The sequence below is a fragment of the Gymnodraco acuticeps genome, unplaced genomic scaffold (genome assembly GCF_902827175.1).
Source record: "Gymnodraco acuticeps unplaced genomic scaffold, fGymAcu1.1, whole genome shotgun sequence".
NCBI classification, from domain to species: domain Eukaryota; kingdom Metazoa; phylum Chordata; class Actinopteri; order Perciformes; family Bathydraconidae; genus Gymnodraco; species Gymnodraco acuticeps.
Genome location: NW_022992250.1, coordinates 5,025,661 through 5,050,444, shown reverse-complemented (window position 1 = coordinate 5,050,444; position 24,784 = coordinate 5,025,661). Strand labels below are relative to the sequence as shown.

Below are 24,784 nucleotides of genomic sequence, written 5' to 3'. Positions count from 1 at the left end.
ATTTAACCAACTAGAAGTACATGTAGTGCCATGTAGCAACAATTAATCAACCCCAACATCTGTGACCAACTTCTGACTAGATTTGATATGTGACATCTTAGCAACAATCAGCTCATCACAGTTCATTTCCTGAGAATTGAAGAGGGTTTTGAAGAGGGTGTATGCGTTGTCAAATTCTATGGTATTTTAGCTCTGTTTCTGTTCTCCTTTTGAAAAGAACATTTAAAGCCATTTTTGCTTATCTTTGAATGGAACTCTCTGTGTTTTCATTCACAAGTTGTTAAAAACCAAATTGTTAATGAAGCACTAAAAAAGTATTCAGATATATAGACATGCTTTTGAAACACTTTTAGAAAAACAACTAACAATGCAACAATTGACATTGAATCAAAGGTCATTAAAAAGCATCACGGTGCTTGTATGATGGTGCATATACTTCTGTGGCAGAGTCAAGACTATCACAGCTGTATCCAAATTATTAAACCAGAATTCAAGTTTGAAATCTTGTTGTGTCTTCCTGGTCGAATGTACTTATTGTAAGTCGCTTTGGATAAAAGCGTCAGCTAAATGCAATGTAATAATGTAAAAAAAAAAAAAAAAATCAATACAAAGTTTAAAATCAATACAAAGACCAGCATGGTAAGCAAGTATTAGAGAAGCATCAACAAATGTGGATGACAAAATGCTTGACTTCAGTTGGTGATGATGATTAACACATTGTATTACTGCACCCTTTAGATGTTAACGTAAACAAAGATATAAGACACCAGATAATTGTGTCACTATCATGGTACTGAATTTTCTTACAGGCTATGATGGTTATACTATTAACATTTGTACTGTTTGTCAATGTGTTTGTTAGGTTCGTTGTAATGCATTTCATATTACAATGTTGGTGCGTGTCATGATAACCATATTATCTGCATGATGACAACAAAAGTCGACCTTCAAACACCATGCGAGGTCGCTGTTATTCTCAGGACTGATTCTGTTCATAAACGGACTTTTATTTTGAAGGACCGGAAGTCCTAGTGTTTTGGTAAAGGTTGCGGAAGAAGCTGTCATTTCGTGGTTATTATCCTGATATTATCTCGTCCAAGCAGTATTTCCCATTAAACTGATACTAATTCAACGACAGATGTGACCGTTTTCACAGAGCTCAAGAATGGGATTTACACCGAGACTCTTTCTTGGTGTTAAACCGTCGAAAACGCTTGTGTTTCTGCCTTTTCTATTGACATTATTGCTCGTTGGGAGCCAAGGCGATAATAATGCGATGGATAACGTCTCAACCGAGAGGCTGGCTGAGGAAAGCCACCGACAAGACAGTGCCAATCTACTTATATTCATAATGCTCTTAACACTCACCATCTTAACGATATGGCTGTTCAAACACCGGCGATTCAGGTTCCTGCACGAAACAGGACTGGCCATGATCTATGGTAAGAGAACTGACGATGGTGCTTTAACAGTGATGTAAAGTAACTGAGTAGGCTGCATTTACTCAACTCAAGTTACTCAACAACCTAACTACACATTTGAGATACTTGTACTTTTCAACTTTATGTAGGCCTACTTTGTGCTTTTACTCCGCTATAATTCTGAGGTAAATCGTGTGCTTTTACTCCACTACATTTATTTAGTAGCTTTAGTTAAATAATGTGAAATATAATCAACCCCAATAAAAGACTTCAGTAACACCTGGAGTAAATTCACAAGTAACCCTGCAGTATACAAATGAATTACAACTAGCTGCACCGTTACCAACTTGATTAATTCATTAATGTATCAATATTTATAATAAAAACATATACACTATTCTGAAATGGTCCAATCTGCATAATGAGTGCGTCATTCTAGAATTGGAGGACATTTCATGTCCCCCATATAAAAAATCTAATAATCCATGCCCAAAATGCTAAAACATGCACTTGTTGTGTTAAACATACTTGTATTGAGACAAAATGTATATAAAGTTGTAGAAAAAGTGGTTTCCAAATATTATTTAAATGATCAAATAGCTCTCGAACATTCCCTAAAATGGCATTTTTCTCTTGTCCCCGCTTCTTGGTGACCAACTTGCATGTCAAATATAACGTTTAAAATAGGGATTTTATTTACTTTTTTTGGTATTATTCTATTGATATATGTCTCTTGTAATGGTAAAATCAATTTGTTAAATCATAAACAAATTTTAGATAACAGTAATTTTGCACAGAAGGTGTGTCCCTCAACATGCGTTCAACCCTGTTACCCAAACCTTTTTAGATTGGCACAGGAAGTGAACAAACTGTAAGTCAGATGACACAGTGGAAAGGACATCAGCAAGCCATGTGCTAGTGCCATGGGTAGACCAAAACTAAGTCCTCTCTTTTATTTTTCATATTTTTACAATCTTTTCAGTCTTAAAAGAGTGTGGCACTCTGACCCACTCAACCCTGTTACTCATATTATCAGAATAAAGCATATTCATTTCAAAGTTATCTTTCTTGCATTAGATATCCAAGTTTGTCCTTGCCTTGAAAGTAGCATTACATGCTACATCTAGCAATAATTCCTGAGGTTAAAGCTCAAATTAGCATTGATTTTCAACCCTGTTACTATAATTAGAGTAACAGGGGTAATTCTTCATTGGAAAATATTAATTTGATGCCTGGGCAAATCACTTTTTTTTTGATGGTTTGTTATCTGTTTTCCTAAATACATAACAACAAATTATAAAATAAAAGGTTCATTTTTCAAAAATGTTGGTGTCTAAATTGTCCTCCAATTCTGGAATGAACAATAATTACTTTTGGTACTTTAAGTATATTCTGATGCTAATACTTTTGTACTTTTACTTGAATGCAGGACTTTTACTTGTAATTGATTATTCCTACACTCTGGTACTTCTATTTTTACAGTACAATATCTGAGTACTTATCCCACCTCTGATGGTATGAGCACTTAGTTGATGCCTTTCAGTTAACTTAGCTCCAATGCTAGTTGGCAATGATGGTGTTAGCTCCTCCAATTTAGCCAGTAAGCTAATATGACAGCTTTTACTCAGGTTTCAAGGTTTGAGGGGAGGCTGCCTACGATATGTGATATACCATTGTTAGCTTAGCAGGGTGTTCATATTCAAAAGTATTACTTTTTATCCAGTGTCATATGCATAGCCCATTTTAATGTCTATATATAATAGCAGAGGTGAAATAAGTACTCAGATCTTGTACTTAAGTAAAGGTGGTAAAGGTGTGGCTAATTTGAATGACTTTGTATGTAGGTGCTGTAGGGTAGCTGGAGAATTGTTCTCCATGTTTAAATAAAGGTACTAAATAAATATAGTGGAGTAAAAGTCCCTCAAAATTGACTTGAGTAGATCTACTTACTTTACACCACTGGGTTTCACGGTACAAAGGAGGCTCCCTGCGAAATGTGATATAGGCTACCATAGTTAGTAGGGTGTTTGTATTCAAAAGTATTATTATTTATCCATTATGATATTCACTGTCCATATTAAAGTCAATATTACATGGTTAGGGTTCTATTCCTATTGTAACTGTAAAAAAAATTATATATAAAGAATATTATAACCATTATCATTTACTAAAGATACCTTAACTGCTTTCCCCTCACCCACTTTCTCCTCCCTCCTGAAGGCGTGTTGGTGGGTGTGATCCTGCGTTTTGGAGTCCATGTCCCCGCGAGCATGAGTGATGTGATCCTCAACTGCGCCGTCAACGCCAGTCCCGCTACACTTCTGGTCAACGTCAGTGGGCGATTCTACGAGTACACGCTAAAGGGGGAAGTCAGCCGGGGCAAAGGTCACCAAGTACAGGACGACGAGATGCTGAGAAAGGCAAGAGGATGAACAGATGAATGGTTCAAGTGGAGCTTGTTGTTGGTGTGCCGCTCTCAAATGAAATCACCAGCAGGCGGTTGCCAAATGGCAGAAGTATATGTTTTATCGTGTAAAAAAACAAACAACCTGCAAACGGCAAACCTGATATATCAAACATAATCTGTCAACAATACAAATAGAACATTACATGATGTTAACTTGTGTCTTGTGTATACTAAGAGCTTTATTGAGTAGGTGTAACTGTATTAAGGGTTAAACTCATAACTTTATATAACTTAGGGTTTAATGTAATTGACTTAAAAGACAATAACACATCAGGAGGAAGCCAGTCTCGATTGAGACCCATCGGCTGTGATCTGAGGCCACTCCCCCAACAGAAACTGTATTTAAATCTCATCCTAAGCACTGACCTGCCAGTGTGCAAGTCGATTTTGACAAGAAAGCTACTGGAGACTTCTAGAATTGTGAGAGTAACATTGTGTTTTTAGACTTCTCTGTTTCAGTGTGTGTACTCTGTATCAATGCTCTGTAGTTGATCTGACTGGAATTGTGTTTTTAAAACTCAAAACCGCTACAGTATCTGTCAGACAGAAACTTGGGAAAAGTCATGTGACTGAAACCTTAAAAGTGAACTAACTGACTGCTAGGGTTAACTTTGATTTAAACATTTGTAGAATACTAAGAGCTTTATTGAGTAGGTGTAACTGTATTAAGGGTTAAACTCATAACTTTATAACTTAGGGTTTAATGTAATTGACTTAAAAGACAATAACACATCAGGAGGAAGCCAGTCTAGATTTCCTTTTGAGGGCCACCAGCTGCAGAGTTAACTAATTAAAGGGACATTGCCCCACAGCTGTGAGAACTCAGCAATCAGGTGTCCATTTTAGGTAGCACTTTCCTGGAGCGTTAGCTTCAGCGTCAGACTGGCAAAGACATTAGGGTCCTACAGGAGTCACGAGGGAGGCAAAGAGGAGGCAAATCCTACTTTGATTGAGCTAAGTATCGCTGGTGTTTTTATTTTGTTTTATTTTATTTGGTTGTTTAGCCCCTCATGCTATAATCATGTGTATTTTCTCCATTCCTGTTCATGTGTCTTCTCGCAATTATCACTGGCCCCGTGTATCTCCTAATCGATATAACCGGCCTGCTCTCGTCTATCCCACATGCTCCACTGAGATCCAACATCTAGTTTCTGGTGGCCTGTGGAATTGCCAGTCAGCTGTTCCTAAGGCTGACTTCATCTCTGGCTACGCCTCCCTGCAGTCTCTGGATTTCCTTGCTCTCACTGAGACCTGGATTACTCCATCCAACACATCCACCCCAGCAGCTCTCTCCACTGCATATTCCTCCTTCCATACACCCAGACCCACTGGCAGAGGAGGTGGCACTGGTCTCCTGCTCTCTCCCAAATGGAGCTTTTCCCTCTTCAAGCTACCTAACTTCACTCCTTCCACCTTTGAATTCCATGCCGTCACAGTAACCCATCCTATACAGTTAACCATTGTTGTTCTCTACCGTCCACCAGGCGCCTTGGGGGACTTCTTGGAGGAATTAGATTATCTCCTCTCACACATCCCTGAAACTGGCCCTCCCGCTGTACTTCTCGGAGACTTCAACCTCCAGACGGGGAAGATAGACGAACTAACATCTCTGTTAACCGCCTTTGCTTTCTCACTGTCTCCGTCCCCACCGACTCATAAAGCTGGCAATGTCCTTGATCTCATATTCTCAAGGAACTGCGCTACTTCTAACCTCTCTGTAAACCCGCTCCACACATCCGATCACTTCTTCATTTCATTCTCTCTACCCCTTTCCAAACATAACAAACTAATCTCTTCTCATCCTGCACTTGTCCGCCGTAACCTTCGCTCCCTCTCCCCCTCTACCTTTGCCTCGTCGGTGCTCTCAGCCCTCCCTTCCTCTGACTCGTTCCAACTCCTGCCCTCCAAACTCTGCTGCAGAAACTCTCCTCTCTACTCTCTCATCCACTCTGGACTCGCTCTGTCCTCTCACATCTCGGCAGGCTCGTCAGTCCCCTCCTGCTCCCTGGCTAAATGATGCACTGCGTGCTAATAGAACCGTCCTTAGGGCAGCAGAGCGGAAACGGTGGAAATCCAAACACCGTGACGACCTCCTAACCTATCAAGCTCTCCTCTCCTCTTTCTCTGCTTCGATCTCTCAGGCAAAAAGCACTTTCTTTCAAGATAAGATCCAATCTTCCTATTCCAATCCTAAAAAACTATTTTCCATCTTCTCCACCCTCTTGGACCCTCCAAAAGCCCCTCCCCCCTCCTCACTTCTGTCAAGCGACTTTGTTACCCACTTTGAAAAAAAGGTTGATGATATTCGCTCTTCTTTTTCTGACTCACCTTTACTCACCGCTGGGTCACCAGACCCTCCTTCCACCAACACACTTACCTCCTTTTCCCCTCTCTCTCCAAGTGAGGTTCTTACCCTCATTACCTCTGCCCGCCCTACCACCTGTCCTCTGGACCCTATCCCTACAAACCTCCTTCAGACTATCGCTCCTGATATTCTACCGTTTCTCACCCATTTCATCAACACTTCTCTAACTTCTGGTCACTTTCCAAACAGTCTCAAGGAGGCAAGAGTAAACCCTCTCCTAAAGAAACCCACTCTTAACCCGTCTGATGTTATAAACTACAGGCCTGTCTCTCTCCTCCCGTTCCTGTCTAAATCACTTGAACGCGCTGTCTTTAAACAACTCTCCTGTTATCTCAATCAGAACAACCTTCTGGATCCGCACCAGTCTGGTTTCAAGGCAGGTCACTCCACAGAAACTGCTCTCATTGCTGTCACGGAGGAACTGCACACTGCCAAAACTGCATCCCTCTCCTCTGTCATCATCCTGTTGGACCTGTCTGCTGCATTCGACACGGTGAATCATCAGATCCTCCTTCGCACTCTCCAAAAACTTGGAGTTTCAAGCTCTGCACTTTCCCTCCTCACCTCATACCTGAAAGACCGTACCTACAGGGTGACTTGGAGAGGGTCTGAGTCCGACCCTTGTCAATTAACTACAGGGGTCCCTCAGGGCTCTGTTCTTGGTCCCCTCCTCTTCTCCCTGTACACAAACTCGCTCGGATCAGTCATTAGCCCGCATGGTTTTTCTTACCACTGCTACGCTGATGACACCCAATTAATTATGTCCTTTCCCCGCTCAGAGACCCAGGTCGTCGCACGCATCTCTGCTTGTCTAGCTGACATCTCTCAGTGGATGTCTGCTCATCACCTCAAGCTCAACCTTGACAAGACTGAGCTGCTCTTCCTTCCGGGAAAAGATTGTCCCACTCTTGACCTAACAATCAACATCGGCACCTCAGTTGTTTCCCCGACTCAGACTGCAAGGAATCTGGGTGTGACCCTAGATAACAACCTGTCCTTCACTGCAAACATCGCTGCTACAACCCGTTGCTGCAGATACACGCTTTACAACATCAGGAAGATACGTCCCCAGCTGACACAGAAAGCGACTCAGGTTCTGGTCCAGGCTCTCGTCATCTCACGCCTAGACTACTGCAACTCCCTCCTGGCTGGTCTACCTGCATGTGCCATCCGACCTCTGCAGCTCATCCAGAATGCAGCGGCTCATCTGGTCTTCAACCTTCCTAAATTTTCCCACACTACTCCGCTCCTACGCTCGCTTCACTGGCTTCCGGTAACTGCTAGAATCCACTTCAAGACACTGGTACTTGCTTACCATGCTGCGAATGGATCTGGCCCTTCGTACATCCAGGACATGGTTAAACCGTACACCCCAGCGCGTGCACTACGCTCTGCATCAGCCAAACAACTCGCTGCGCCCTCGCTGCGAGGGGGACCCAAGTTCCCATCGGCGAAAACACGTGGGTTTGCTGTCCTGGCTCCAGGATGGTGGAATGAGCTCCCCATTGACATCAGGACGGCAGATAGCTTGCACATCTTCCGGCGCAAACTGAAAACTCATCTCTTTCGACTCCACTTCGAGCGATAGAACTATTAACGAAGCACTTTTATACTAATAAAGGACTGGCTTATCTAAAGCCAGTTGAGTAGCACTTGAAATGTTTTTGCTCTATGAAGCCTGATGTACTTATATGATTCTGTTTTCTTCAAGTTGTATTTTGTTGGTCGAACGCACTTATTGTAAGTCGCTTTGGATAAAAGCGTCAGCTAAATGCAATGTAATGTAATGTAATGTGTCAGTCTGAATATACAAGCAGATATTATGGGTCCGGTTTAACACATAGGGAGTTGACTATTTAAAATGAGTGTCTAACCTGTTCTATATTACCACTGTCTTTAGGTGACCTTTGACCCAGAAGTGTTTTTCAACATTTTGCTGCCTCCCATTATCTTCCATGCTGGTTACAGTCTCAAAAGGGTAAGAGGGTTTAAACTAATAAGCATGTCAATTTAAGTATTCAGATTTTTCAAAGTCTACATTGGATCTTTCGCATACACGTTTCAAACAGGCTAAACTACTTTTTGTTGATTATTCTGATATTTTTTTGTCTGTAATGCCACATCCTAACTTTTAGTCCTAGAAAGCCTCTTTGTTAACAAATCTGTGTCCTTGCCTGTCTCAGAGACATTTCTTTAGAAACATCGGCTCCATCCTGGCCTATGCTTTCATCGGAACAGTTATCTCCTGCTTTGTTATTGGGTAAATATTTGTTTATCTCTGATGTACACTAGGGCTGAACAACATCTTATTGACATTGCAATGCACTTTAATGGAAGCTACACGTAAAATAATCTAAAAAAAATGAGTTTCCATGTCTTGCTTCCAAACTGCTGGGTGCATACTGAACTGCAATCGCAATATTGGAAAAGAAACACAAAATTAAGATTATTTTCACATACATTATCCTTCATCCCTTCTACTCTCAGACGTAAATACTGTACGTACGCTGTTGATCAAATCTTGTTCTCCGTTCTTAGGCTGATCATGTATGGCATTGTGTCCTTCATGAAAGTTGTGGGCCAGCTTGGAGGAGATTTTTTCTTTACCGACTGCCTCCTGTTTGGGGCCATCGTTTCAGCAACAGACCCAGGTAATTAGTGCCATGTTAGCTTTTAGCAACTATTTATCCAAAGACTGTACTAAGAATGTAATTTAATGAAGCAGTGCGACATCTTGTACAGTATTTACGTGTCTTTGAGTGTCTTTTTCTCCTTTGTGTCTCAGTGACAGTGCTGGCTATCTTCAATGAGCTAAAAGTAGATGTGGACCTGTATGCTTTACTCTTTGGGGAGAGTGTCCTCAATGATGCTGTGGCCATCGTCCTCTCTTCGTAAGCACCAATTAATTAATAAACTGCAGATATGAACACACACAGCCTACACAGCAACACTTTATGTCCACTTCTATTTCATCAAAGAATTGGTAGTGTCATGTTAAAGGATAGGTTAACATTTTTGCAAGTCTATCTCGAACAGTATATATTTAAAGAGTTATTAGTGGCCTTCTCACCAGTTCATTCTCTACTACCTAACTGGCTCACAAGTAGTGATTGGGGATAACATCAACAGCTTTTTTTGTGCAGTTAAAGCTCATGTGATGTTCCAACAGTCTGAGGTCAATAAATCTGAAGTGTCTTTTTTCAAAGTGGCTTACTTTGTGATGCTAAATGTAGCAATTCGTAGCTCTTGAACAGAGCGTAGTGCTTGTGTCTGTTTCTTTCTGACAGCGCAAAAAGGAAATGGGGAGACCCTGTGCTGATAAATACAATGCTGTAAATTTGTCGCAAGTAATTCGCTCTTAGGTAAATTGAAAGGGATCCAGTTGTACTCTTTGCCATCAATTATACCATGTTGAACACTATGGGGGGAAATATTTTCTGTTGCCTCTTGAAATAAGAATTGGATTATACAGGAACGTTTTTTATGGCCACTATGTACAAGAGTAATACATGGTCATAAATGTTAGTATTTCCTCGAGAGACTTCAAAGAAATGTGAATCTATCCTTCATATTCTAGTTGTGTTATTGCCCTGCACTGTAATGAGGCTAACTGTGTCAAACTCAGCTTTTTGTGTGGTACATTTCGCATTGATGGACTCTAATCATACTAACGTCAGTCCCTGTCGTTTCACTGCTTGCCTTCCTTCATTCCATCCGTGTCGTTCGTGGCCTACTTGTACGTATGTATGCAGAGTTCTCCTCAGCTTGGACAGGCAGAGTAGGCATGGGGCCGGGGGGGTGCGCTCCCAAGGAGACAATGACTCTGTCTGGCCTCAAGGGGACGATCAATGGCTGGAAGAAAACCAGACATTGACTCTTCGGTGGGTGGTGGGGGCTGTTTATGCGGCTGTGCTGGAAGAGTTATAGTTGAAGAGCCTGGTCATCTTAACTAAGACTATGTTATGCAGATCTTTGACTTAGTAGTATGTAGCCTTCCTCTTAGGATTATTGCTCTCCTCCCCTTTCATATCCATTCTTTGCATCCTTTTTCTGTGTTCTATAGACCCTACTTTTATTTACATTTCTGGTAATTTCGTATGTAAAAGGTTTATTACTCCTGGTTCTTAGTGCTATTGATTTGGTTTGTTGGTCTTGAAGCTATTTGAGCACTACTACTCATAAAAGGGTAGCACCTGAATTGTCTGTTTTCTACTTATTGATACTCTATATTGGATATCAATGGAATGGTGTTAAGATGCAGCACGATCCAATAAGAATCAAGCATGCAAGACCCCAACTTACTCCCTTTTTATGTCTGTAAAACCCAACTCCAGTCCATGAGTGTGAAGTTTTGTTTTGTTATTTTAAAATCCTCTAAATGATACAACACATCAGATAAACAGCAGCCATTATTGGATTTGGGTTGCTGCAGATTTGATTTGATGCCTTACTTCATCTTGAGTTCGTCCGTTTGTTTCTCTATTAGAGCATGTGAGTAATATTTCATCAGATCCTCTTTTGGGATTCTTTGGAAACGTCTATTTCCCTTTTCCATGTAAATGTATTAACTCTCTTTCTGCCCTTCAGCTCTATTGTGGCGTATCAGCCTGCAGGAGACAACAACCACAGCTTTGAGGCCATGGCCATGCTAAAATCCTTTGGCGTCTTCCTGGGAATCTTCAGCGGATCCTTTGCTCTTGGGGTGGCCACCGGATTCATGACCGCTCTCATATCCTTTCACCTGCTATCACATAATGAACATTTACAGTTAGTGATATGCATAAGCAGCTATAGAATAAAACTACAGCAGGCATCACTAACTGGTGGACCGAAATCTGAAAATGTGCTTGCTTTTTCCTGACAGCACGGCTGTTTTTTCTTTACAAGATTCTCTTTTGTTTTACCTGCAATGTAGATTTGTATTATGCTAGGTCTAATTTATGGTAAAGATTTGAAATGATTCTAAATGTTAACTGTGCTACACTTACAATTGACAACATGTTGAAATTATATGTTATATTTTATTTGACAAAGGGGTACACAATTAAGACTTTTTGAGATTCGGACATTGTTGGAAGGAAAGTTAAGTAACTGGACCTCATTACATTTCAATTGAAATCCGCAGCACTACAGCAGTGTTTCTCAAACTTTTTCATACCAAGGACCACCTAACCAATAAAAAAACACTCGCGGACCACCTAACTCCACAAATATCCAAAAACACATCGTTTTTTACAAATCGCCTGAAAATGGTACAAACAAGTGGCAACATGTGTGATGAAGGTGGTTATCTGGGCTATTTCATGCAATCGAAAGTGAAACTTAAGCTCGTTCCAATGCGGAGATATTCCCGCGAGAGTGCGACAAACTTAAATAAATGTATTTCTTTCAAATGTAACATTTTACCAATATACTCACGGATCACTAGGGGGCGCTCACGGACCACCAGTGGTCCGCGGACCACACTTTGAGAAGCACTGCATAGGGCCCGTACCTGTGCACGTCACTGCTATGTTGTGAATGCTATGAGAATGTAGGCTAACATTAGCTACTTGGTCCTGCCATATAACATTTTTGAAGTTTACACCCCCAGCATCCCCAACCTAACTCTTTATCTGAAATAGTTTATATAAACATTAGAGTATTGAGCTAGCCTCTGTTTTGCAAAAGTGCTGTATCCAAGTCAAGCATCTGAAGAGGAAATTAGAAAAGCGAGACCCCCTTGAGTAACTAATGTTAGCTTAATGAGTTAACTAGCTATTTCAAAGAGAGTCTGCTAGCTAAAATGATCACATCAGGCGGGCATAATGGGAAGCTACTTTAACCAGACACAGAACAAACAAACACATCAGGAAGCTGTGTCTTCTGACACTACTTCTATTAAAGGTAGGGTATGTACATTTGAGAAACCGGCTTGAGATACACTTTTTGTTATATTCCATGGAATGCTCTTAACATCCCTATAGCAATGAATATCTTAAGTGCTTTGACAAAAAATCCATTAAAAAAACGTTCGGCTTGTTTGAGACGCGTTGCGGCTCGCCTCGAAAGTAGACGAGAGTAAGGCAAGGCAAGGCAAGGCAAGTTTATTTATATAGCACTTTTCAACACAAGGCAATTCAAAGTGCTTTACAAAAAATGAAAGAGATTAAGAAAATGGCATTTAAAATCATTAAAAAGAAAAGCTAATAAAATAAACATTAAAAGAAAAAATACATGGATAAAAGTTACAGTGCTGTCAATTAAACATTAAAAGAAAAAAGTACATGGATAAAAGTTACAGTGCAGTCTAAGATATGAATAGTTCAATTAAAAGCAGCGACAAAAAGAAAAGTCTTCAGCCTGGATTAGCCGATCGCAGCCGGGGGAGGTACAATTGGACCAAGCTCGCAGAGACGGCATTTAACCCTTCACATTCTAACAGAAACTGAACAGGCAGATTCGAAGGATTTATTTATTTGGAAATGTTATTTTAAATACAATTAAATCAAGTTATTTTGGTCAAACTAAAAATGTAACAAAAACAAATGGTTTTTTTTAATGTTTTCAAATATTATTTTTTTAAATATCTTAGGCCCTCACAGAGGGCCTAGAGCAGTGTTTCTCAAACTTTTTCCTACCAAGGACCCAGTGGCGGCCGGCCCATAGGGGTGCTAGGGGCGCCGCCCCACCTCTTCCCACATTCAAAAAAAGAATATTAAAAAAAATATATTAAAAATAAAATATATTTAAAAAATATATATATATAAAAATATATATATATTTTATATTTTTATTTTTAATGAACAAGGTAAATATCATACAATTGGTATCAGTAACATGTATAATCTACAATAAAATCTCGTTTAAAATTGTGTTACGATGTATAAAGTTACTGATAAGTCACATGTTTCCTGCCTGGCCTTGCCCGTGGCATTAGTTTATCATTACCGGGCGGAGCCCCCGAGACAAACAGCAGCAACCAGCACGTTGCAAAAGTCTCAATAGTAAACTGTGCCGCCGAAACATAATTTCAGCCAATCAGCGCCGTCAAATATGTTGGTCACGAGGGCGCTCACGTTGGCGCCCACGTTGCTGACGTGACGTGAGTTGTTTTTTAGACTCGTGAGTGACCAAGGTGACGCAGTATTTAGAATGGTGTGCAGGTGGAGTCGCCGGACCTCGGTCCGCACCCAATTCCGTGTAAGAGCTACTCTCCAATCCTTTCCAAAGGAGAAGTTTGGGAGATAAATTGATACTTAAAGACCTTGGACCGGACCAACCCGATTTGTATATATCACAGTAAGCTCGTGAAAAAGACAAAACGTATCAACGAGGCTAGCTGGATGCAAACGATGCAAACAGGTAAATATTAGGCTTGTTTGAGACGCGTTGCGGCTCGCCTCGAAAGTAGACGAGAATAGCCGATCGCAGCCGGGGGAGGTCTCAAAAAGCTCGCCTGAAGTCGGACAGCTCGGAGTCCATGCTCGGAGTCGGCTTCGTCTTCTTCTTCTTCTCTCGGTTTTTTGGCGGATTGCAAACAACTTTAAGGTGCATACCGCCACCTCCGGAGTCTGCTTGACTCGGTTTGCATTTATAAAGAATGCACACATGTGTTTAATCGTTAATGTCAGATATGTACTAAGTAAATACATTTGTTCCTGCTCCAGATTAGATTCAACTTTATTGTTATTGCACATATTACAGGTACTGAGACAACGAAATGCACTTTAGCTTCTAACCAGGTGCAACAAGCAGTAAAGTGAAAAGTAATGTACACAATCTACAGAATAACATATAGAATGAATTGAATGATGAATAAACAGTGAGGGCTATGAATACACTAGATATACACAGCAGCCTGAGAGCAGTATGAACAGTGTGTATGAATATGCTAAGATATATAAAGTATGAAAACGGTAAGCAGTGCAAGTATAGTATAAAATATATAGATATTCATTTCATGATGATAAATATTGTGGAACAATGATGAAAAATGTGAATGGAAGTGGCGACGTAAAACTGACACAAAACAACAACAACAACAACATTTTGCCAGCCAATTGGAGAGTTTCATCACCAGCACGTGGTAAAAACCACCAATGAGCGCTCAGCTCGAGATACCAGCGAGTCGTTTCCCATCAAGCATTTCGCTTCCGCAGCCCGTGGAGAGCAACTGCGCCAACTCGCCTCGCCTCGCTCTCAAGGCTGCGGGCGTCTTTGTCCCGCGAAATTTCAAAGTCTCATGTGGGCGGGCCTCCAGAGCAAGTCGGACAACATGACTAACCATCATGCAACGCACTAGCAAGACGTTGATCGCAACTGCGCAGGTCTGGCTTGTCTCAAACAAGCCTGCTATCTTTTGTTTCCCATGCTTGCTCTTCAAACAGCCGGGGAGAGATACGATCTGTTCAGAAACTAGACAAAAGTTAAACAAGTAGAAACCACAGACTGTCTGTGTCATGGAGAATACAGTCGCTGGTTTATTTATGTCTGTATAGGCCGTTGTTGTGAGTGTGGACGGTCGGAACATATATAACGTTAGCTTAGCCAAGCTCCATTCAGAAAACAAGCATTCTAAAAGGTTTTTCGCCTGCCGTCTGTCTGCAGACTTGTCAAAGCATTAATTCATGGTTTTTACTAACCGGTATCAGTATGTTGTTACGTCGGCATCATTTAGAAACGTGTATTACAATTTAATCACGGTAAAATATGTTCATTTTGTTGTAGTTGTAGCTCCCGAGCCAGCGCGTCTTGTTTGAATGATGCGAGTAAACACAGCTGGCAGCCGCGGTGAAACTCGAGCGATGCGATAGGAGCGTTTAGAGCGAAGCGAATATTCGCATCGCGTCCGGTCTGAACGCAGCATTAAAGCGAGCTCCGCGCTGCACTGGAAACGCGCCATTACATCACCAGAAGTCCTCATTTAAGGGGTCATTTCTCCCATTTCTTTTTTTACTCACTATATCAAAAGCCCCACCAAAAATATTTTACACCAGCCGCCACTGCAAGGACCACTTAACCAATAAAAAAAACACTCGCGGACCACCTAACTCCACAAATATCCAAAAACACATCGTTTTTTACAAATCGCCTGATAATGATACAAACAAGTGGCAAGATGTGTGATGAAGGTGTTTATCTGGGCTATATCATGCAATCGAAAGTGAAACTTAAGCTCATTCCATTGCGGCTATATTCCCGCGAGAGTGCGAAAAACTTAAATAAATACATATTTAAAATGTGAAATGTTACCAATATACTCACGGACCACTAGGGGGCGCTCACGGACCACCAGTGGTCCGCGGACCACACTTTGAGTAGCACTGCACTACAGGGATAAAGAGTTTCATTGTAACTCATTAAGTTCCTGCTGATCAGCTTCAAGTTTTAATCAACTTGGAACCAGAAATGTTTTAGTGTCAGTCCCTATATCAGTAGCCTAAATTGTGTACTTGCACGTTCGGATAAAAAGGTTTATTCAAACAATATCTTTATTACCTTGTTTCCATTTATATACAGCAGGGCCCCCTCATGTTTTGCTCCTTGACTTTAAGGTTTGCTCACGTGACCAAGTTCACTAAGCTGCGGGACTTCCCCTTGCTGGAGACGGCGCTCTTCTTCCTTATGTCGTGGAGCACCTTCCTATTGGCTGAGGCCTGCGGGTTCACAGGTACACCAGCACACAGCAGCACACATGCAATATACACTGCTTCTCATTTTGATCATAAGTCGTGGACTAAGTTTCAGTCTTAATTTAGTCAAAAATGAATCTCTATCACATATTGAAAGTGACCTTTTCATCAATCAATCAATCAATCAATCAATGTTTATTTATATAGCCCAATATCACAAATGTTACATTTGTCTCAGTGGACTTCACAGTTTGTACACTACGCATAATCCAGTATGCATAAGCCTGAAACATTTGTTTATTATCTTAGGAGTTCCAACTGTCACATTAAAACAATGAAGCCATGATTGACAATGTATTGAAGGATGAATCATTCACACTTGCTGAAATAAAATCATCAAACAAACTGATACACACCCTCAAGCCACATGATGTCAAAAGATAGGGTTATGTTGTTTTATCACAGTGCGAGTCTTTAACAGTCTTTTTAACCACTGATATTATCCAAGGACGTAGACTGCACCCCTTTTTACATTACAGTTTAGCTTCAATCTTTAAAAAAAACGTCCATTACATTTGACCATAGCAACTTCCGTCAGATGTATTTTAATGTTCTTAGAAACTCATTTTGCCACAAATCCTGAAATGAATGATGGTTTTTAATTCTTGTCCTCTGGTATAAGTATAATTCAATGTGTTGGATTGATACTGAAGTGAGACCACTCTATGTCTGCTGTTCATCAGGCGTAGTGGCTGTGCTGTTCTGTGGGATCACTCAGGCTCACTACACCTTCAACAATCTCTCCCCCGACTCTCAGGACAGGACCAAACAGGTGATGCACAACCACATGTCTTTGGTCACTTTCACTCAATTTATTTAGATCCTACCTGAATACTAGTTACTTCTGTTTTTAAGTCTTAGAATTAGGATAATCACCCATGTAACGTAGTAACTCCATATGTTACACATTTTCTCAGTCACTTTCCATTACATCCAAAATGACATGAATGTAATGTTCTTTTTACATTGTTAAAATGTTTGCTTGTCTCTTCCCCATCAGTTGTTTGAGCTGCTGAACTTCCTGGCAGAGAACTTCATCTTCTCCTACATGGGCCTGACTCTCTTCTCCTTCCAGTCACACGTCTTTAACCCTATGTTCATCATCGGAGCCTTTGTATCCTTTACTCTGAATATTGTTACTGCTGTCCTCAGATGATTGGTTATTTAGCCAAATACGTGTTGCATATAACCACTCTTTGGCTGCCAAAACTATTGCTACCACTGCTGAAATAATTAAGTGTTTTAGGAAGCCCACGGATAGCAGCAACATTTAAAAGAAAGATTAGTCATTGCTGACATAGAATTTCTGTAATGTCATCTACCCACGAGTATTTTCCATCTCAGTTTGTTGTGTCCTTGACCTTCCTGTGTCGTGTAGTTTGCTGTGTTTTTGGGCAGGGCGGCAAACATCTACCCTTTGTCCTTCCTGCTCAACCTGGGCCGCAAGAACAAGATTAAATCCAACTTCCAGCATGTCATGATGTTTGCAGGTACGGACTTAAGTCTCTGTTGTCAATTCCCAGCTCTCCAATGAGTCATTTAAAGTTCCTCAGGCTTGCTCGAAAAATGAATACACTGCTTACCCTAGATACAGTAGTTATGAATAACAGCCGTAGGTTGATATTGACAGTTAAAACTGGCTAAAATTAGAACATCGCCTCCATGTCTCTGCACATAGTTGTTTGGACACCACCAGCCCGGATGGGTAGATAAACAACCCTGAATCAGCATACTGTGGAGGATGAGCTCAACAAATGTGCAGTGGTTAGGAAAAGAAGAACCCAAGAACAGCCACATTAATACACATATTTTCTGGCTTTTCTAAAATGAATGACAAAACCCACTCAAGGTGTCTCCCACGGTGTCTTTTGGTGAAACTCACACTGTTACTCACTCTCACGGGGTCTTGTTATCTTATCTCCATCAGGTCTGCGTGGTGCAATGACCTTTGCTCTTTCAATCCGAGACACAGCGACGTACGCCCGCCAGATGATGTTTTCTACCACCCTGCTGATTGTCTTCTTCACTGTGTGGATCTGTGGGGGGGGCACCACGCCCATGCTGTCCCTCATGAGCATACCGTAAGGCTGTGCATTTGTTTCTCTCTCGTCCCGCTATCAAATGTTTTTCAGCAAAAGTCAATGCCACAATGTTTTCTCTTTCAGGGTGGGTGTGGACTCTGATCAAGACAACTCTGTAAGTGATGAGCACAGACGGCATGATACTCCTTTTTGTATGTTTAAATGTTTTGGTCGCATTAAGTTGTTATCCCAAGTGAAATTGCCACTAATTCAATATTTTGCTAAACAGATCTCAGCGGTGTTGGATGGGACACAACGGAGCACCAAACATGAGAGTGCCTGGCCCTTCAGGATCTGGTATAACTTCGACCACAAGTATCCTTTGAGCCATGGATCATACGTGTATAATGTATAAAAGATCCTGTTTTCAGTAGAGTGGAAACTACATTCAGCTTTAAACACCAGAGGGCGTTCTTTACAAGCTGTAAGCTATATAACTTCCTTTTATAGATAATGTTCTGCGAGTTGACCAAATTCATTTTAATAATGAAACTTTAAAACTGTAAATAGTCCTTGACCGCTTGTTCTCCAGCTACCTAAAGCCCCTCCTGACCCACAGCGGCCCCCCCCTCTCTTCCACGCTGCCTGCTTGTTGTGGACCGCTGGCCCGATGCCTCACCAGCCCGCAGGCCTATGAGGTTTGGACACTCAGCATATTGTTTTACAGAACCCAATCAGTCATTTTTTGAACATCTGAAATAGGGCAGGGTAATATATCAATACGGTGATATAAGACTTTGTATTTCTGAGATTTGAGATAATGGAATTTGCCATACAGTAAGTGTCAATGATGCAATTGTTGCCTTTACACCACAGTAGTTATATATCCACATACTAATAATCTAGAAATGTTATGTTAATACTGTTAACATAACATAATGTGTTGATATTTCGCAGATGCTCCCGATGGGAAATTATTGTCGAATTATGGAGGTATTTGGTCAAAGAAATACGATTTTTTTTTTTTAATTTTTTTTTTACATGTTATAGAACAATACATTTGAAAATCAATAAATCAAGCTAGTTTATGTATCTAAAGATCTTATTAGGAGTCTTTTGACGTCATAAACTTGGGTGTTGATATTTGGTGGAAGGGGCTCCCAGTCTGTGACTATTCAGATTTTGCTTTTCTTTAAAGAAGCAGTTTTTCCACTTCTCTCCTTTTCTTGTCCTGTGATGGTATTCTACAGTCTTTGTCTTTTCATTCTGCTTAATGTCTTACCCTCCCACGTTTTCCCATTGTTCACTCACCAGAACGAGTACCGGCTCCACGAGGATGACTCGGACTTCATCCTGAATGACTCAAGTGTCAGCTCCATTTACGCCGACGTCACAGTCAGCACGGACGCTTCTGGGTCCCGCACCACCAGCAGGGGGGGCCGGTGGGCTGAGGGTCTGGAGCACAAGCTGGGCTCAGCGGAACATGAAGTGGCGATCAGGGGCACCCGCCTGGTCCTGCCCATGGACGACCCAGTGGAGCCCCCGACCACCTTCACCCTGCCCCCCCCGCCTTCACCGCCACGCTCCGAGCTTCGCAGGCACAGACTGTAAGAAAGCGTACACTGTCAGGATGCAGTTTGTTGTTTTAAGCATTACAAAAAAAAAATCACAAATCTTCTAATTTGAATTTAAAAGGAAATGATTTGTTTTAGAGTATGAGTCACATAAAAGTCACCATATTGATGGGACCACCTCTCTAACGTGGATTTAAAATAGGCTCAGCTTTGTGACAAACATGAAGTGCGCTTTATTCAACTTGCTATTTAGGTGGATTTCTGTAATCTTGAAAGTGAGCGTACTCTGTCGAGGTAAGGTACTGTCAATCAAGTGCACCTCAAACCTAAGGGTTACTTAAAATAATGCGGGACGCACATTTGGCTTGCATTAAGGAAAGCTTAAAAAATGGGGCTGTAGTGTTGGCTCATGCAAGTGCTATTTCTATAATCCATTAAAGTCCCTCCGGCTTTATGGAGGGACTTTAATATGCAGTTTACCCTTCTCTCTGTGGTGAAGTTGCTCCTGACTACAGGACCTGTATTTGTTTAGCTTCCCTTCAAGTATTGTGACGATGACCGCCAGCATCATTTAGTGTACAGAACTCTAAAACGTTACTCTGGTACCAATAATGAGCATTTTACACTGCAGCCACATTATTAATATTATCCATCCATCCACAGACTGTACATTTATCTAGTGTGTTTTCCTCCTGCTCAAAGGTCCCAGGTGGAGAAGGGTTAAGAACAAGTAGACTAAGACATTGGCATCTGTGGTGGAAGCAGTATTAGATGTTTTTTAAAGAGATTTTAAAATGAACAAATATGTTCTAAAAGATTGAAAGTAGATATAATTCAGCCAAGCCATAAAATCGAACTTAAATTTTAGCACTGCCGAATCAGTCTTTTCCCTTATTCATGTATTTATTTCTAATAAAAAAAAAAAAGAGTTATTTATTTAACGATTTCTTTTGTTTATTTATTGTTTATTTATTGTTTTCGGGGTGACATTAATGATTATCTTGCCCCGTTTGAACATAGGGCTGCTTGTGGTGAAAGGCTGTTATCATGCACATTTTCGGAACAAAACACTACATAATTGTACGGTAGATAAGTCTTGAGGCTGGTGGATCATCATTTGAAGAGTTTGATCTTTACCAAGTGTGCATGTTATTATATCTCCTTCCTGCGCTGTAGCAGATATTTTACTTTATATTTGGAAACTAGAGCTTCCCTGTGTGCATATTTTAAGTGTGTGTGGGGCTGATGTCAGAATGAAATTGTCCAAATCTACTGACGCTGGTTTTAGGGCTTTTGTCTGTTTCTGGGTTATGTCTGGTTTAATCTTTCTTAGAAAAAGTAACTGCCGTGTCTTGATGACTTTGAGGGCTGGCTGAACTGTTTTGACTTAAAGTGCCTATTCTGGAATTCTATTACATAATGTAGATTTGTACATATTTTGATTTACTAATGTGCAGTAAGATTATCTTTCTTGTTTTTTATATGACACAAAAAAACTATGACTAATGCTTAATATTATATTCCCAGTATAATTAGGCCAGGCCTCTAGGGTGGCGATCACAAAAGAGTGCAAACAAAAACATTGTACTTTGTTAACGGGAAACAAGTATCACTAATATTTTCTCAGACGGAATCACTTTTTGTAAAGTATACTTTATGTGGCATTTGAGAATGACACTATTGGGGGCTGAATTTCAATGCAACAAGAACCTGGTGACCTATTTTTATTTTGTAGAAGGTCTAGGAAAAGATAAGAACACTCATATTGGTGTTCAGTCTTTTCACTCCTTGTTTGGCAACTGATATCCTATCATATGTTCCCACCTCAGTGTGAGATAACTTGCACTGAGGCATCTCCTTGTTTGTTTTGTTTGCTGTTTGGTGATTTCTATGATTGAAGTAGAAATGTATTCCTGCTAAAAATCCCATTTTCAAATGTTCAAATGCTTGTAACTGTCAAGCTGCACGAGTTGTCTTTTTGATCTGTAAGCGTTGTTCTGGGGTTTGAGAGATAAGGACAAGCGAACTCACCATTTGTTCCTTTCAGCAAGGTACCTTTTGATTTTCCTTTTGTTGTACTGTAATTAAACCATAACAAAAACATATGTTTATATGGGAATTTTGAAGAAACGTCTATAATCATAAAATAACAACTACACCTGAAAATCTGAACATGTCTATGTTTCTACTGTTTGTAGAAAGTGTTACTGACAATTGTATTTGTGAAAAGTACACCTGCAAAAGTTCAATATGTGAATGTTTTAAAATTTGAACTCATCATGAGGGGAAAACAATCACAGATATATTATATTGTTCCCTGTGTGGTCCTGAAGTTTTAACATCGTCGCAGTCAGACATCTTGCAAGTGTACTAGAAAATAAAAAAAATGTTGAAAATGACATGTCTTTGCTTGTTCAAATTATGCAATGACTTGTATTGTTCAATGTCATTGAGCTACCTAAAGTTGAGTTAATCTCAGTTGTATTAGTTTAATCTCTTCAAAGATTTTTTCAGAATGACTCTTTATATTGATACTCAAGTACAATTGTCTTCTTTGACTAGTTAAGCTGAAGAGACAATTGATCAAACCCCATCCGCTGATGAAGACTAAGATACATTTATAGTACAGGAAAAGTTTAGCAAGTGGACATCAAGTTAATATTGTTTTTCCAAGGTCAAAGACTCTCCGCTCGTCTACTTTATTTCAGTTATGCTGAAAAACGATTATGCATCGGTGCCTGCTTTGAGTTTTTTTTTACGTTTAAACCACATTTCTTAAAATGTAATATTTAGACCGTGGACATATTCCCATGTGCCCAAAGACTAGATATAGCATTATGAGAAAGTTGCTGTATTAGAGATTTCAAGGACCATAATCAAGTATCTGTAATAAACTAATAAGCTACATTTCAAAGATATGCTCAGATATGCAGTTTAGAAGGAAAAAAAAAACGTATGGCAGACGTATGGATGTTCCTTATAACCTGACTTTTACCACCGATTGATAAAAGGTCAATCGCATTTCCAACATTTTGTATTCATAAACTGAAATGACTTGTGATGGTTGTTCATTAATAAAATATCATTAATTGTAATAACTGAAAAATAATATTGACAAATAATAATAATGATATTAAAGGAAATTTAATAAAGGTCATGCGTTAATAGCTAATACTTGAATATTGTTGTCAAAGATTCAACGCACCAAATTATCCCATATGTCCATATTAATCCCTTATAACCCTTATATATTACAGTCATGGCCATTCGGAACACAGGTTTTTGCATTTTTGCTTATCATGCTAAATAAAGTCTTTGGGCACAAATTCATTAAATATGTGTCAACCATAGACTGTATATATAAATGGACGTAGTGTCCGTGACGTCACCCATAGGATTCTGCAGAGTTGCCGTGAAGCCCTTAGTAGGCGGTGTCGGCCACTAACGGCTCGACTGTGACGTCAGAGTCTAATCCCGCCTGCTCCAAATAAGAGCAAAGAGGCGGGACCTGCTGCCTCCGAACTGGAAGTAAACAGAGCTAGCTCAGGCTAAGAAGCTAAGCTAACATGAAATACATGCATACCAAGTTACTGCTAACCGTATAGTTCCCCTATATAAACGTTACATTCATAATAAAATGAGACAATCTGCAAGAGAATTAGCTATATTTTGTTATTCTTAATGCTTGTCATTCACACGTTGAGAAAAGACGGACTCCACCGCCCGGACCTAACGGAGCCGCAGTGGGCTAGCTCCGGGACGCCGGCTGGAGCTAGCCCCCTGCGGCTCCGTTAGCTCCGGCGGCCACCACTGGGATAATTGGGTCCCCTATTAACATTTGCTCCCGTTTAGCATTATGGGCGTCATAGCCATAGACTATAAAAGTCTTACCCAAGGCTGAATCATAAACTAAAATGTATGTATGCATAAAGGGTTACGTCCTTAGCTGGCTAATAAGTAACAAGCTAAGCTACCAAGCACACAAACACCTGCGAACGGGGTTAACATGTATAATATTATCATTTTAGACTTCTTGGAAGTTCTGTTAGTACATTCAACCGCACAACACGACATTTTAATTGTCTGGTATTTGTAACAATATTCCCTAAAAGGCACAATCACCACGAACACGGCTAAAGCTAAAGGGTCAAGTACAGTACTATGACTAACTAACGTTGTAGCCTCTATGGTTGTAGCCTAGCAGAGTGGACAAGTTGCTGTTAGCTGACAGTGAGGCATGTACGTGTCCATCAAAGTGACCACGCCCTAATTTATGCAAAAACTTTAAGACCTAATATAAATAAAAGGGTCGTGTTAGAAAACAATTCACTCACAAATTCATAATCATGAAGGTGGAATCTAACTATATCGATAATAATATTTATTGCATCCATGGGTAGAAACATGTTTTTTTCTGCTGTAAAGTTGGGCATTTTAACATGGGGGTCTATGGAAATTGCTCCTTTCTGCAGCCTGTCCCTAGCGGCCCATGTATGAACTGCAGTGTGTGGCACTTCCGTATTGGCGTCCAGGTGTTGTGTCACATTCAAGCGGCAAACTGTGGGGTAGAGCCGGGAAGCCAATACGGAAGTGCCACACACTGCAGTTCATATATTGGCCGATAGGCGATGGCTGCAGAAAGGAGCAATTTCCATAGACCCCCATGTTAAAATGCCCAATTTTACAGCAGAAAAAAACATGTTTCTACCCCTGGCTCCATACATTTTATTAGCGATATAGTTAGATTCCACCTTCATAATTATGGATCTGTGAGTGAATTGTTTTCTAACGCGACCCTTTTATTTATATTAGGTCTTAAAGTTTGTGCATACATTAGGGCGTGGTCACATTGAGTGACGGCTCTGTCAAGTGCCTGCCGCTGTTAGCTTTTTGTCTCTCTGCTAGCTGCTCCGTGAAGCTAGCTACAGGGACTCTGCCTGCTCAGCTCATCCAGCAAACACAACTTGTAGCCGGCCGTGGTTGTTTGTTCTTCATGCTTATATATCGGACTATTGTGACTCGCTCTGCGGTTAAAACAGACGGTGCATGAATGCGGTAAGTGAAATTCGAGTGCTTTATTTATGTGTTAATGATTTTAATCGGCTACGTAATGAATGGTAAGGCTTGGGTTAGTTAGTGGCTAGTGGTAGCTACATCGGTGCTAACGATTGTAATCGTAGCCTCCAAGTTAAAATCATAGACTGTATATATAAAGGTAAACTAAATAGACAAGTGTTAAGTGGGATAATACTGTTGAACAAA

General features: G+C 40.5%; 1 protein-coding gene across 2 annotated transcripts; it reads left to right on the top strand.

Annotated features, from left to right (window-relative positions):
* Positions 1–1,039: 1,039 nt before the first annotated feature.
* LOC117540121 (sodium/hydrogen exchanger 6-like) lies at positions 1,040–21,921 on the top strand. 2 transcript variants are annotated; one of them, XM_034206636.1, is made up of 17 exons: positions 1,040–1,442; positions 3,642–3,841; positions 8,154–8,231; positions 8,437–8,513; positions 8,792–8,904; positions 9,039–9,144; positions 10,841–10,982; positions 15,800–15,905; positions 16,611–16,699; positions 16,928–17,041; positions 17,306–17,417; positions 17,855–18,008; positions 18,093–18,123; positions 18,238–18,323; positions 18,541–18,646; positions 18,906–18,941; positions 19,263–21,921. In XM_034206636.1, exons 1-17 carry the CDS (start codon positions 1,166–1,168, stop codon positions 19,557–19,559), a joined length of 2,124 nt encoding a protein of 707 aa, XP_034062527.1. In that variant the 5' UTR covers positions 1,040–1,165; the 3' UTR covers positions 19,560–21,921. The 2 variants fall into 2 exon arrangements, with proteins under 2 accessions (XP_034062527.1, XP_034062528.1); XM_034206637.1 differs by lacking the exon at positions 18,906–18,941 and having other exon boundaries at positions 19,263–19,559.
* The last annotated feature ends 2,863 nt before the right edge of the window (positions 21,922–24,784 follow it).

Excerpts from the sequence above, each read along its gene's own strand:
- LOC117540121 (XM_034206636.1), top strand. The coding sequence starts at position 1,166 with ATGGGATTTACACCGAGACTCTTTCTTGGTGTTAAACCGTCGAAAACG. Across the intron at positions 8,905-9,038 it reads CGTTTCAGCAACAGACCCAG|TGACAGTGCTGGCTATCTTC; the intron begins GTAATTAGTGCC and ends TTTGTGTCTCAG. Across the intron at positions 9,145-10,840 it reads GTGGCCATCGTCCTCTCTTC|CTCTATTGTGGCGTATCAGC; the intron begins GTAAGCACCAAT and ends TCTGCCCTTCAG.